Genomic DNA, 15,638 nt, shown 5'->3' with positions numbered 1-15,638 from the left:
AAGTTATAAATGACGTTGAAAGAGTACGGAGAATAGAAAATAATAAAGTGGTAATATTAGGAGATTTTAATATATGCAGATCCACAAGAGATGATTCCTCAGAGGAAAATCTAAATGCTCTTAACCTCGTACCAGTAAATAATTGTCCAACGACAAAGCATAAAACGCAAATTGATTGGGTTTTTGCTGATACTGGCATTTCAGAAGCTCTTGCACACACATATGAGACCCCATACAGTCATCATGATGGTGTTTTCTTAAAAGTATAGCCTATAAGTAATTTTGTATCAGTTAATAATTAATTTCTTGGATAATAATGAAAATACACTAATTGTACAAGTATGTTTAAGTTGTTATTTGTATTTAGCTAAGTAATTGTATAAATAAATTGTATAAAATTTAGTCTTGATTTAAAATAATCTGCAATATAATTTGTAAGTAGTTAAAATTTCCCCCTCGTGGATTGAGACCTTGTCGTGGTGTGGGGGCTGAGTACGTGAATTTCGAAATATTTCCCAGAAACTAGCAGCAATCCTTAAAATTAAATTTTATTTTATTTAATACATTTTACACAAATTCAAAAATTGCAATTATAAATCAGATTTTCATAAACCTTCTTTCGAAATCTAATTATCTTTAAAGAACTTTTTATTCCAACAACAATCAAACTTGTATGACAAAAAACAAAAAAAAAATTATAATACCCTTTACTCTGCAAGGGTATAAAAACAGACATGCAATAATTTTGTTATTATAGATTTTTCGATCTTTCCCATGGCTTCTATGTATGTATATTGTAGATCCAAAAAGGGGTCTACTGCTAATGTGGCCCTGTGCCACAAGCAACTTCAGAGCAAATATCGATAATATAATTGAAGGCCAACTTGCATAAGCGGACGGGACAGACAATGTAATAATAAGTGCGTGTGCTTCGTTTCAGTTCTTTTCTCAAGTGATCGTTATAATTTTCCATATTTGTTCTTAAGCTAAGCGCTGGCATAATTGCGCGTGTATATGTAAGCATGCAAATCGTAGATAACAATAGATAAATTTTGATATGCAAGAGAGATTCAAGTGAGAGCGACTATTTAAGAGCGTAATGTTAGCTTAAGAGCAGTACTTCAATTCGAGCGTAACATAAGAGTATTGGCTTTGGCTATAATTACATATAAATATATATCTACTAAGTAGGACTTCATGAAATGACTTAACATCGGCCGCGTTGAACGACTGCAAGGCTTCAAAATTCATTCACAGGCAAAGGAGCTAATCGACGTATTGATCGCTTAAAAACGCCAGATTTAGTTCTGACGACCGCCACGCGAACTTTTCCATCCTCGCCTTTGATGGCCTCCTCGATGACTCCCATTAGCCACTGTTGAGGCGGACTGTTGTCCTCGTGGACCACGACGATGGTTCTGATTTGTATATTGTGGCTCTCGCTTAGCCACTTCTGTCGTTGTTGCAGGCTCAGGGCGTAGTCTTTTTGCCAGTCTACCCAAAACCGTTGCTTGACGGCGGATATCAGTTGCCATCTCTTCAAGTAGCTCAGTTTGTCGTCTGTTACTGGCTGACTTGACACGAATGGCAGCGCAACGAGCGTTGTTCCGACCAGCAGATGATCTGGGGTTACTGCTTCGCCGTCGTTTGGGTTGGAGCTGTCCACGACGATGGGCCTCGAATTGAGAATGGCTTCGACTTCTACCAAGACGGTGTTCAACTCGTCCTGTCGGAGCACTGCGCTGCCCACGGCCTTGACCATTAATCCCTTTGCTGATTTCACGGCCGCCTCCCATAGGCCGCCAAAATGGGGCGCTCGGGGCGGGATGAACGAGAAGGTGATCCCACGCGTGGCTGCGAACTCCGTTATGGCATCCTGGTTGGCAATGAAATGGTCCCTGAACTCCTGCAGCATTCGGGAAGCACCGACAAAATTGGTGGCATTGTCGCAGAAAATTTTCTGGACACGTCCACGCCGGCCAACAAACCTAGACAAACACATAATAAATGATTTAGATGTGAGGTCTGAAACAAGTTCTATGTGAACAGCTTTAGAGAAAAAACAAACAAATATGGCAATATACATCTTTACCGCTGACTTCCCTCTAATTCCTAAGGTTACGAAAATTGGACCACAAAAGTCCACTCCACTGACTTCGAACGGCCTATTGCCGTGAAGACGATCAGCAGGTAAATTTCCCATTATTTGGGTTGCCAAGATTGGCTTATAGCGAAAACAATATACACACTGCCGTACAATGCTATTACACGCTTGACGAGCGTTCACCAACCAAATTTGCTGCCGAAGAATAGCCATCAAAGCACGTGGACCTGCATGACAATTTGAACGATGCAAATATTGTAGATATATTTTAACGAAACGGCTATCTTTTGGCATGAGCAACGGGAACTTAGCATTGTGTGGAACAGGAGCTTTCAACAAACGACCGCCGACTCTAAGCAGCCACCACACATGCTTGCCATCTTGATGAGGATACAAGAATGGATTTAGTTTCTGAAAACTTGGTTGTAACGTCAAAGATTTATTTAGCCTCGCAATTTCATTTGCGAACTCGATTCGCTGCAATGCAGACACCACTGCTAAAAACGCTGAACTCAGTTCTTCCGCTGATGGCACGAGTGAAGTCTGTTTGTGCGATTTTCCATTGATAAATCGGAGCATATATGATACGATGCGCAGAATTTTCAAATATGACGAAGATTTGTCAACGAGGTCCAAAAAGGATTATCCAGTGCATCGGTCGCGATCAAGACTGTGGCATCCTTCCGCATCTCTAGCACAGAGAGATCGTTGGGGGGTTCTAGGTGGTAGTTTACTGGCCAAGAGGTTTTATTTTCCTGTAAGAAGTTTGGGCCCGTAAACCAGATTGATTCCCTGAGCTCACTAGTTGAGCAACCACGTGAAAGGATGTCCGCTGGATTCGCGTTGGTAGGCACATGACGCCAGACAGCTTGTGAAGTCAATTCTTGAATTTCTGCTACACGATTCGCAACAAATATATTTAGGTATGATGGGTGCTTCTTGATCCAATACAGCACCACCTCAGAGTCCGACCACAAAAAAACGTCGTACACTGGTGAGTTCAACAGATCCCTGATTTCACTCCATAGCTTCGCCAGTAAGTGAGCAGCGCATAATTCCAACCGAGGCACAGACTTGGTTTTGAGAGGTGCCACTCTCGACTTGGCTGTGAGCAATCGTGTAAACGTTCCCTTCCGATGCTCCACTCTGACATAAATGCAGCAGCCGTATGCTCTCTTTGACGCATCGGCGAATCCGTGAATTTGGTATTTAATATTTTTTCTAATTCCGATATGTCGAGGTATGTTAAGCGAGCCTAGAGTCGAGAAGCAATTAGTCACCGAATTTAATTGCTCAATTAGATCTGTGGGCAATGCTTCATCCCAATCTAACTTATGCAGCCAGATTTCTTGAATGAGAATTTTTGCACGAGTAACAATTGGACACAATAATCCAAGTGGGTCATACAAACGTGCTACAAACGATAGAATAGACCTCTTAGTCGGCACAAAATCGAGTGAAAGATGGTCTGCGGAGTATTTGAACACATCATTTCTGGGATTCTGTAACGAACAACGGTGAGCTGATGGTATTCCGAACTGTAAGCCCTGCACTCGTTATATTCCGGCTTTAACTCGTCGGCAAATGTCGTGGTGTTCTGGAGAGGCTGCAGCTTATGGGTGCTCATTTAAATCCTTAACAATTAAATTTTCTTGCGTGCAAAAATAAAACAACGAGCCAAAATCGGCCGGATATAGAGATAGCATGACAAACGGACAGACAGAAAAGAATTGAATTTCCCTCAACGTACGCCACAAGATGTATGCGGGCGTGATATTAGCCCTCCCTTCCTTGGCCATGTCAATGTTCCAAATATGATCTGCAACAGGCCCCATTAGAAAAAGGCAACTAAGGTGGCTCTCGGGTCAGCATGGAGTTAAAAAGATTGGTTATCTACTCAGACATTATAATTCGTTTTTATTTCCTAATTATAAAAGCTAAAGATAACATAATATAATTCATAAAGAAAATTCTTGTTGGCTTTGTAAACTTGTATGACTTCATAAGGTCTAACATAATAATATCAAAAACCTACAAGATAAACTTGCAAATGATTACGAACTAATTTCAATTTAATTTCTTTATAATTTTAACATTTTTATGAATATTTGGTTTTAATCTTTACTTCTAGTTTTATTTCAAATTTCAAGTTTAATTCATATTAATATCATAGCTATTCGTTAGCGCTTTAATTTTCATTTTTACTTTGTTTTACTGTTAATGAATAAGTGTCATAAATTTTAGTGTATTAAAAGATCAAATTAATCAAGTGTATTAAAAGATCAAATTAAATTCGTTTTTAAACAGCAGGGTTAGGTTCGCATTATACAGTAATTAAATAATGTGTGCCAGATTGGGTATTATTTAGAGTCATGCTTGGCTCACCTGAATTTCCTCCACTGATGAAAGCGCTTCCATGAGTTGGGATTTGAGCTGAAAAATTATTAGCAAAGCAGTTTGGCAATAATGCCTAATTGGCTGATAGCTGTCGTTAATGCGACCGAACTTGGCATAACTTCTGACACAGTTTCATTTTATATTCCTCTTTTTTTTAAATTCTTCCAATAATTTCATTACCAATCTTTACTGCTAACAATAGTTAAAATTCAGTTTTCCTAATATTCACATTTTTTTACATTTAATCTACTATGTTTTTAACCTAACTTAATTATTTTGAACATAGGCGAATATATTTTACATATACGTTTTGTAAATTCACATGATTTCGATGGTTTCGTGAGGCTCAAATTTTAACAAAATTATAATCTGGTTTTCGGCTAACATTTTTTTACAATTCACTGATTTGGGTTGCACCTCCGTATTTAGCCACTTCTTTTAGTTTAATTGATATTACGCGCAGGCGTCTGCTTAGGCACAACGACAATTTGTGCACTGCATTGCGACAGGCATCTCGGACCACTTTATTTGAACTTGAATTAATACATTTGAGGGGGTCTACAAGTTCCGACAGCAAAACAAGAAAATGGCAAAAGAAAACACCTCCTTTTAAGGTATTCGGCCACCTAGTGCCACTCAGCCATTTATTGCCTGGTTTCTGGCGAAGATCACTGACTCATTATATGGTACCCGGCAGGAACTAGCTGGAGAAAATAATCCCTATCCTTCCTCCTATGCGCCGCAGAAATTAATTTGACGATACTGCTTGAAGACGGTCGACAGAACTGCCCCCTTTTTGGGGAAGCAGTGATTGCTGACGTTAACGTAATTCCCGCCTCCGCGCAGGGAAATCTTAAAATTCCGAGTGTACCTATTCGGGTACGGAAGGGGAATTAATTGACGAAAATCTGGTTAAAAATCCCTTGTCCACTTACACTTGCAATGGACTTGCAGCAGGGTTATGCAATCTGCTGCACGTCGACTGGTGAAGTCGCACTCCAACCGGACCTTGATCAGCCACAACCTTAACTTTTCACTTTATATTAAAATCACTGGCTGGACTGCACCCAACCGTTCACGCCGAGCTTCAAAATTTGAAAAGGAAGTTTGAGATTTCCCTCACGTGCACTTTGCCGATCTAGTGATGCTAAAGTCAGCCAAAAATGACGTTAGCGTAAATGCAGCCGTACCTAATATCGAATAAACCTCTCGGCCACGGTTGCCAACTAAAATCGATAGCCCAACCACCACTGATATATCCCAAAAATTCAGTTGTACCTATCATAGAATTCCTCTCACGCCAACTAGTGCCATTATCCTCCTCTAGGTGGCGCAGGAAAGCTTGCGATCATCTGTTTTTTATTTACCTATTCGCTACAATTCCAAATCAAACCCAAACCAAATCCAAATGGTCTTCAAACTGCCAACAATTCCAAGTTTCTGATGCGTCCATTACAATTGGGTCGCAAGAAGACACCAAAACTTTGGGTTTGATTTGGAATCCCAGAAGTGATGTGTTCAAATACTCCGCAGACCATCTTTCACTCGATTTTGTGCCGACTAAGAGGTCTATTCTATCGTTTGTAGCACGTTTGTATGACCCACTTGGATTATTGTGTCCAATTGTTACTCGTGCAAAAATTCTCATTCAAGAAATCTGGCTGCATAAGTTAGATTGGGATGAAGCATTGCCCACAGATCTAATTGAGCAATTAAATTCGGTGACTAATTGCTTCTCGAATCTAGACTCGCTTAACATACCTCGACATATCGGAATTAGAAAAAATATTAAATACCAAATTCACGGATTCGCCGATGCGTCAAAGAGAGCATACGGCTGCTGCATTTATGTCAGAGTGGAGCATCGGAAGGGAACGTTTACACGATTGCTCACAGCCAAGTCGATAGTGGCACCTCTCAAAACCAAGTCTGTGCCTCGGTTGGAATTATGCGCTGCTCACTTACTGGCGAAGCTATGGAGTGAAATCAGGGATCTGTTGAACTCACCAGTATACGACGTTTTTTTGTGGTCGGACTCTGAGGTGGTGCTGTATTGGATCAAGAAGCACCCATCATACCTAAATATATTTGTTGCGAATCGTGTAGCAGAAATTCAAGAATTGACTTCACAAGCTGTCTGGCGTCATGTGCCTACCAACGCGAATCCAGCGGACATCCTTTCACGTGGTTGCTCAACTAGTGAGCTCAGGGAATCAATCTGGTTTACGGGCCCAAACTTCTTACAGGAAAATAAAACCTCTTGGCCAGTAAACTACCACCTAGAACCCCCCAACGATCTCTCTGTGCTAGAGATGCGGAAGGATGCCACAGTCTTGATCGCGGCCGATGCACTGGATAATCCTTTTTTGGACCTCGTTGACAAATCTTCGTCATATTTGAAAATTCTGCGCATCGTATCATATATGCTCCGATTTATCAATGGAAAATCGCACAAACAGACTTCACTCGTGCCATCAGCGGAAGAACTGAGTTCAGCGTTTTTAGCAGTGGTGTCTGCATTGCAGCGTAAGGATTCAATCGAAAACGAAGCAAAGTTGCGTAGAGAGATGGTTGTATCGTTGGACCAACCATAAGCGTGTCATTAAGCGACATTTGTGATGACGTTTTGCTTGACGCATCGAAGACGACTCGCAACTTTGTTGAAGAGCTTTGCGGTTTGAGCACACACTGGTATGGGATAAAATAATGTGGCTCACTCGGGACTGTGTTACTGATTGCACTCATATGACCAAGAGAAATGTATTCTTTCATAAAAGAAATATACATGTCTCGGACTTCCGCTTGTTTTTCCATTCGCCTCTCCAGGCCAAGAAATCGCCTCTTAGCTGTCTCAAAGGACGAGCCAAGACAAGTCGGACTAGATTTAAACGGCAATTTAACACTTAGCCTGCCCGAAGGTAATCTGTTCACAGATTCAGTGAATGTTCTGGGGTATATAAATTTGGATTCGCAGTATTTGGAGCTTGCTCCAACTCCCAGATTTTTTTAACAATTGAGTCTAACGACGATTCACCGGTTGTACTTAATAACGTCGTTGAGCAAGCATTTGCATCTGGTTGGGCTTTACAACGACCAGACACGATCCAACCAAAAACTGTTTCACGCAAAGTTAAAGACTCTTGTTTACACCTCAGACGCCCATCTTTAAGAAGATCGAAGAAAGCGTCTGCCCCAAGCAGCAAGTCTACGCGTTGCGGCTTATGAAAAAGGGGGTCAGCGAGATCAATATGACTTGGAATGTCAACATTTTCTACAAGCCTTTCGGGTTGATAGGACGTGATAGATTTTAATATACTTAATTCAGTCATCGTTTCAAAGGAATTCAAACGAGAGGCAATATCAGTTTGAACTGCATGCCGAATGGCAGATTTTGTCTTGCCTATGCCTACTAAATTTATATCTTTGCGCGATTTGGGTAATTTCAAAATATTGGCCAGGTTTTCGGTAATAAAATTGACCTGGGACCCAGAGTCTAAGAGTGCTCTGGCCATATGGTAAGATCCCAACTGATCTTTTATTTTTACAACTGCGGTAGCTAATACGACTTGGTCAGAATCACTAGCAGCGAGATTGGCGGACGACACTTGACTAGATGTCGAAATTAATTTGACGATACTGCTTGAAGACGGTCGACAGAACTGCCCCCTTTTTGGGGAAGCAGTGATTGCTGACGTTAACGTAATTCCCGCCTCCGCGCAGGGAAATCTTAAAATTCCGAGTGTACCTATTCGGGTACGGAAGGGGAATTAATTGACGAAAATCTGGTTAAAAATCCCTTGTCCACTTACACTTGCAATGGACTTGCAGCAGGGTTATGCAATCTGCTGCACGTCGACTGGTGAAGTCGCACTCCAACCGGACCTTGATCAGCCACAACCTTAACTTTTCACTTTATATTAAAATCACTGGCTGGACTGCACCCAACCGTTCACGCCGAGCTTCAAAATTTGAAAAGGAAGTTTGAGATTTCCCTCACGTGCACTTTGCCGATCTAGTGATGCTAAAGTCAGCCAAAAATGACGTTAGCGTAAATGCAGCCGTACCTAATATCGAATAAACCTCTCGGCCACGGTTGCCAACTAAAATCGATAGCCCAACCACCACTGATATATCCCAAAAATTCAGTTGTACCTATCATAGAATTCCTCTCACGCCAACTAGTGCCATTATCCTCCTCTAGGTGGCGCAGGAAAGCTTGCGATCATCTGTTTTTTATTTACCTATTCGCTACAATTCCAAATCAAACCCAAACCAAATCCAAATGGTCTTCAAACTGCCAACAATTCCAAGTTTCTGATGCGTCCATTACAATTGGGTCGCAAGAAGACACCAAAACTTTGGGTTTGATTTGGAATCCCAGAAGTGATGTGTTCAAATACTCCGCAGACCATCTCTCACTCGATTTTGTGCCGACTAAGAGGTCTATTCTATCGTTTGTAGCACGTTTGTATGACCCACTTGGATTATTGTGTCCAATTGTTACTCGTGCAAAAATTCTCATTCAAGAAATCTGGCTGCATAAGTTAGATTGGGATGAAGCATTGCCCACAGATCTAATTGAGCAATTAAATTCGGTGACTAATTGCTTCTCGAATCTAGACTCGCTTAACATACCTCGACATATCGGAATTAGAAAAAATATTAAATACCAAATTCACGGATTCGCCGATGCGTCAAAGAGAGCATACGGCTGCTGCATTTATGTCAGAGTGGAGCATCGGAAGGGAACGTTTACACGATTGCTCACAGCCAAGTCGAGAGTGGCACCTCTCAAAACCAAGTCTGTGCCTCGGTTGGAATTATGCGCTGCTCACTTACTGGCGAAGCTATGGAGTGAAATCAGGGATCTGTTGAACTCACCAGTATACGACGTTTTTTTGTGGTCGGACTCTGAGGTGGTGCTGTATTGGATCAAGAAGCACCCATCATACCTAAATATATTTGTTGCGAATCGTGTAGCAGAAATTCAAGAATTGACTTCACAAGCTGTCTGGCGTCATGTGCCTACCAACGCGAATCCAGCGGACATCCTTTCACGTGGTTGCTCAACTAGTGAGCTCAGGGAATCAATCTGGTTTACGGGCCCAAACTTCTTACAGGAAAATAAAACCTCTTGGCCAGTAAACTACCACCTAGAACCCCCCAACGATCTCTCTGTGCTAGAGATGCGGAAGGATGCCACAGTCTTGATCGCGGCCGATGCACTGGATAATCCTTTTTTGGACCTCGTTGACAAATCTTCGTCATATTTGAAAATTCTGCGCATCGTATCATATATGCTCCGATTTATCAATGGAAAATCGCACAAACAGACTTCACTCGTGCCATCAGCGGAAGAACTGAGTTCAGCGTTTTTAGCAGTGGTGTCTGCATTGCAGCGTAAGGATTCAATCGAAAACGAAGCAAAGTTGCGTAGAGAGATGGTTGTATCGTTGGACCAACCATAAGCGTGTCATTAAGCGACATTTGTGATGACGTTTTGCTTGACGCATCGAAGACGACTCGCAACTTTGTTGAAGAGCTTTGCGGTTTGAGCACACACTGGTATGGGATAAAATAATGTGGCTCACTCGGGACTGTGTTACTGATTGCACTCATATGACCAAGAGAAATGTATTCTTTCATAAAAGAAATATACATGTCTCGGACTTCCGCTTGTTTTTCCATTCGCCTCTCCAGGCCAAGAAATCGCCTCTTAGCTGTCTCAAAGGACGAGGGTTTTCGGTAATAAAATTGACCTGGGACCCAGAGTCTAAGAGTGCTCTGGCCATATGGTAAGATCCCAACTGATCTTTTATTTTTACAACTGCGGTAGCTAATACGACTTGGTCAGAATCACTAGCAGCGAGATTGGCGGACGACACTTGACTAGATGTCGAAGTTTGTGCTGGTGGAGCTTGAGATTCTGTTGCATACCTATGCAGTAAAGTATGATGCGGCTTTGAACAGACTCTGCAAGTGCTCGACTTGCAGGTAGTAACTGTATGGCCTTTTCGTAGGCAATTTATACACAGGGGGAACGATTTTACAAACTTAAAACGATTATTGCATGGGATGGCAGCAAAGGAGGAACAAGATTGAATGAAGTGATCCTCCGATTTGCAAAACGAGCATTTTGGATTATGCTGTTCATTTGGCTTAGCCACTGTTAGCGACGTTTTTCCTCCCTTTTTCCACCATTGCGCTCATATTTTTGAGCTCGAGAAGCTCCCCCACCTGAGGAATTTTCTTCAGCAGAGAGGTGCTGGTACCTTTTATTAAGGGCCTTTTCGCAATCATCCCAAAGTGGCAGTTTTGTATAATCTAAATTCTCCTCCCATTTTGACCTAGTCGTAGAATCCACCTTGCCCATAACTAAGTGTATTAGCATAGCGTTGGAGATCTGTTTGTCATTTCCTAAAGACAACAACGACTCATACACCGCTCTTATTGTGTCTATCAACGAACCCAGTGAAGACGCAGATGCTCCATGCATTTTTGGAAGGTCGAATAACTTTGAAATACTCTCAAACACAATCAAGCAACTGTTATCGTAAACGTTTTTTAAGGCAGCTAATGCTTTTGGGTAATTAGCATCGGTTACTTGATACGATTTCACCGTGCCTAAAGCCTTTTTCTCTAAGCAAGACAACAAATAGTTAAATTTTTCAACATTTGAAAGAGAAAGGTCATTTTCAACGAGGTTTTCGAACAGTCCTATAAAATTCTTATATTCCGAATACTCTCCACCAAACCTTGGCAGTTTCATATGGGGCAGTTTTTTGCTCTGAGCAGAAGTTGACCCTATCATGGTTGAATTCGCATGATTGTCTTTAATAACGTGTTGACTAGTGCCTTTGCTTTTAAGCAGAGCCTTTGTAGTTGCACACAGGTCTTCTAGATCAGCTCGAGAAACAAGCTCGGTATTAATGTCATCCAAATCCTGTTGAATATTAAAGGCTTTTCCTACATATCGATCCAGTATTTCCAAGCGGCAATCAATTTCAATTGGGTCGACGTACCCTGAGTAATTTTTAACTGTAGTGAACTTTGGTTTGATTTGCGTTTGATTTTGTGTTACTTCTATCGCTGCTTGGGCAGTGAATTTGGATGCCCATCTCATATACACACATACATATATGTATATATATAGTGCGCGAATTGCTTAGTGGTATTCGGCCACTTTCGGTTTAAATTTTAACATCTCGCCATATACACATATATACATATATAGTGCGCGAAGAACTTAGTGGTATTCGACCGCCTTTGTTTGAATTTTAACAGCTCGACATATATACATACATATATAGTGCGTGTATTACTTAGTGATATTCAGCCGGTTTAGTTGAAATTTTAACATCTCGCCATACACACACACATATATAGTCCGTATTACTTAGTGGTATTCAGCCGCTTTAGTTTAAATTCTAACATCTCGCCATACACACATACATATATAGTCCGTGTACTGCTTAGTGGTATTCGGCCATTTGAGTACTTGATATTCAAAAAATCATGCTCATGGGATAAAAAACAACGATGTTATCAATTTATTTCCATTAATACTATATATATTTTTTGATCCTTCCTATGGCAGCTATATGATATAGTTATCCGATTTTGATAAAATTTTATCCAAAATTCAATAGTGCTTAGAAAACGCCATCTAGAAGAAATCAACCCGATCTGACCAAAAACAACGGCATGAGCATTTTTTATTTCATTCCCTCGTATGGGAGCTATCCGATAGAGTCGGCCGATCCGGCCCGTTCCGACTTATATACTGCGTGCAATACCTACACACCTTTTGGAAAAGTTTCAGCAAGATAGCTTTAAAACTGAGAGATTAGTTTAGGCAGAAGCGGACAGACGGACAGACGGACAGACGTACAGACGGATTTCGATTCAGATCGTGATGCTGATCAAGAATATATATACTTTATGGGGTCTGAGGTGTCTCCTTCACTGCGTTGCAAACTTCTGGCCAAAATTATAATACCCTTTGCTTCTCAAGGGTATAAAAATGATATCACGTAAATGGGCACCTTTAGCTCTGACAGCCGAATGCATTCTTTTTTCAGCATTTTCCATGACTTTGGTCAATGTTTCAGACAATATGGCGGCTATTTCACGTCTAATGTTGTCTTTTAGTTGACTTAAGGTTTTTGGTTTATTAGCGTATACCTTGGATTTCAAATAACCCCACAAATAAAAGTCTGGTGCCGTCAAATCTGCTGATGTTGGGGGCCAGTCAAAATCACCACTTTTCGATATCAACCGCCCAGGGAACAATGTTCGCAATAAATCGATTGTTGCTCTAGCTGTATGGCAAGTTGCCCCGTCCTGTTGAAACCAGAAGTTATCCATGACATTTTCACGAATAATAGGCATCAGAAATTCGGTTATCATTGCTCGATAACGCTCACCATTGACGGTTATCGTGGCTCCATCATTGTCTTCGAAAAAATACGGTCCGATGATCATATTCGCGCAAACACCGCACCAAACTGTAACTTTTTGGTCGTAAAGTGGCTGTTCTTCGATTAATTGAGGATTTTCGGTGGCATAAAATCGACAATTTTGCTTATTTACGCCTCCATTCATCAAGAAATGTGACTCGTCTGACAAGACATGGTTAACACAATTGAGAATTTATTTTCAATGTAGAGCTGAACAATTTGAGCGCGTTCCTTTGGAGTGATTGTTCCATGGTATCAATTGTCTTCGACTGACGCTTCCAACGTGGTATGACATTTGACGATCTGTCGACGCTGTCAAAAGTTACAGGGTTGCCAAATGGGTCAAATTTAAATGGCCCACCCTGTATATAGTTTAAAACTCGAACAAAATCAACCTCGATTGCAATGAGTCTAAACGACGTTCGCACACAACGTCAACGTGAGCAAAACGAGAGATGGCTCTCAGTACAAAGAAACAACGCTTACTGCACTTTCAAAGCAACCGAAAGTAATGCAAGCTCATCCCAAACACGGTCAATTACCCCAAACTTGAGCGAATACTTAAAAGTAGAGAGCGAGAGAGCGCGTTCTTCTGCAGCCAAAGAGCGCAGTAACTAGCACCGCAACTTCTTTGACAACGTCAACCGTAACAACAACAACCACCGCAACTGTAACGACAGCGTGTTTAATGACGTCATCAGCTAGCAGCGCAGACATTAACACTTCTGCCGCTGCGCTGCCCGAAAAAGAGAACAAATCCAAAGAAAATATTAAGCCGGCTGTGCAGACTGGTATGGATCGCTACATTCAAATCAAAAGGAAGCTGAGCCCCCTAAACTCTCAACGCAAAATAACCCGTGACAATGCTAACATAGCTGCAATAAAAACGCCTACGAACTCAAACCGTTTTAAATTCTTGGCAGACTATGAGGAAGACGCCGAATCTACAGAAGTCGAAAAAAGGAAGCCTAAGCCCCCGCCAATTTACATACGAGAAAAAAGTTTTAACGTTATTGTCAACAAAATTATAGAGCTTATTGGCAAGGACAACTTTCACATAATACCACTCGTAAAGGGCAACATCCAGGAAACAAAAGTTCAAACGAAGTCTGAAGATAATTACAGAGTATTATCAAATACCTCACCGACAAAAAAAAGAACTTTTACACGTATCAGCTAAAGAGCAGCAAGGGCCTGCAAGTCGTACTTAAGGGCATAGAGTCCGAAGTATCGCCTGCAGAGATAACAAAGGCGCTACAAGAGAAGGGCTTTAGTGCTAAGACCGTCTTCAATGTCCTTAACAGGGATAGAAAGCCACAGCCACTCTTTAAGGTTGAGCTCGAACCACAAAATACGCCCCTAAAGAAATACGAAGTGCACCCTATATACAATCTTTAGTTCCTGCCGCACAAACGCAATGGCCCGGTACAATGTGCGAACTGCCAAAAATATGGCCATACAGGGTCTTACTATAAACTGCGCCCGGTGTGTGTAGTTTGTGGTGAGCTTCATGACTCCGCACACTGCCCAGCGAGCAAAGATGACCACAACTCGAAAAAGTGCGGCAACTGCGGTGGAAATCACACTGCTAACTATAGAGGTTGCCCAGTCTATAAGGAGCTGAAAAGTCGCATCCACCAGAGGGGACCTACTGCCCGCAGCCAAAATAATCAGTTCATAGCCTCCAGGTCAAACCCTGAAGTCTTCTTCTTGACTGCAGCCAGATCCTCACTAGGACCCATAAACTCTGCCAAAAATGTCACATACGCAAGCGCTTTAAAATCAGGACTGGCTACCCCAGCCTCAAAAAAGCTCATTGCCGCAATCAGCACACCAAGAACCGAACACGGCTCAGCAGCATCAACCGCCGGAGCAGCCAAAAAGTAACTTTGAAGCTATGATATGCAGTCTACAACAAAGCCTTACGGAGTTTATGTCGTTTATGCGTACAACTATGCAAGATCTAATGTGAAACCAAAATCTACTTATACAAATGCTGGTTTCACAACAATCCAAATAATGACTTCCCTACGAATATCTACGTGGAACGCTAACGGCGTTTCGCAGCATAAACTCGAGTTAGCGCAATTCCTACTAGACAATCAAATCGACGTAATGCTGCTTTCAGAAATACATCTTACAAACAGATGCAATTTCCAACTACGAGGATATTCATTCTATGGAACAAATCATCCAGATGGTAAAGCACTCGGCGGGACTGGAATTTTAATCAGAAGCCGTATTAAGCACCATTATCATACGACATTTGCTAAAAACTACCTACAGGCCACATCAATAAATATACACCTAAATACTGGCAAGCAATTAACTCTAGCCGCCGTATACTGCCCCCACGCTTCACCATAGCCGAAGATGAGTTTATGCAGTTTTTCAACTCACTCGGAGACCACTTCATAGCAGCAGGAGACTACAATGCCAAGCACACACACTGGGGATCTCGTCTCGTGACCCCAAAAGGAAAGCAGCTCTATAATGCAATTATCAAAGCTAAGAACAAGCTAGACTATGTTCCTTCTGGCACTCCAACATACTGGCCGGTAGACCCAAAGAAACTTCCCGATTTAATAGACTTTGCGATTACCAAAAACATTCCTAAAAATCTGATAAGCGCCGAATGCCTTTTGGATCTTTCAGCTGATCACTCGCCTGTCCTTTTT

General features: G+C 41.6%; 1 protein-coding gene across 1 annotated transcript; it reads right to left on the bottom strand.

Annotated features, from left to right (window-relative positions):
- Nucleotides 1-1,240: 1,240 nt before the first annotated feature.
- Nucleotides 1,241-2,203, bottom strand: LOC122320086. The gene is made up of 2 exons (XM_043208161.1): nt 2,085-2,203; nt 1,241-1,988 (listed from the first exon to the last, which is right to left on the bottom strand). The coding sequence occupies exons 1-2, from the start codon at nt 2,201-2,203 to the stop codon at nt 1,241-1,243; spliced, it is 867 nt and encodes a 288-aa protein (XP_043064096.1).
- Nucleotides 2,204-15,638: the final 13,435 nt, after the last annotated feature.

The sequence above is a fragment of the Drosophila ficusphila genome, unplaced genomic scaffold (genome assembly GCF_018152265.1).
Source record: "Drosophila ficusphila isolate 14025-0441.05 unplaced genomic scaffold, ASM1815226v1 contig_414, whole genome shotgun sequence".
Classification (NCBI taxonomy): Eukaryota; Metazoa; Arthropoda; class Insecta; order Diptera; family Drosophilidae; genus Drosophila; species Drosophila ficusphila.
The sequence above is the reverse complement of the archived record's forward strand: the minus strand, read 5'-3'. Positions and strand labels throughout refer to the sequence as shown.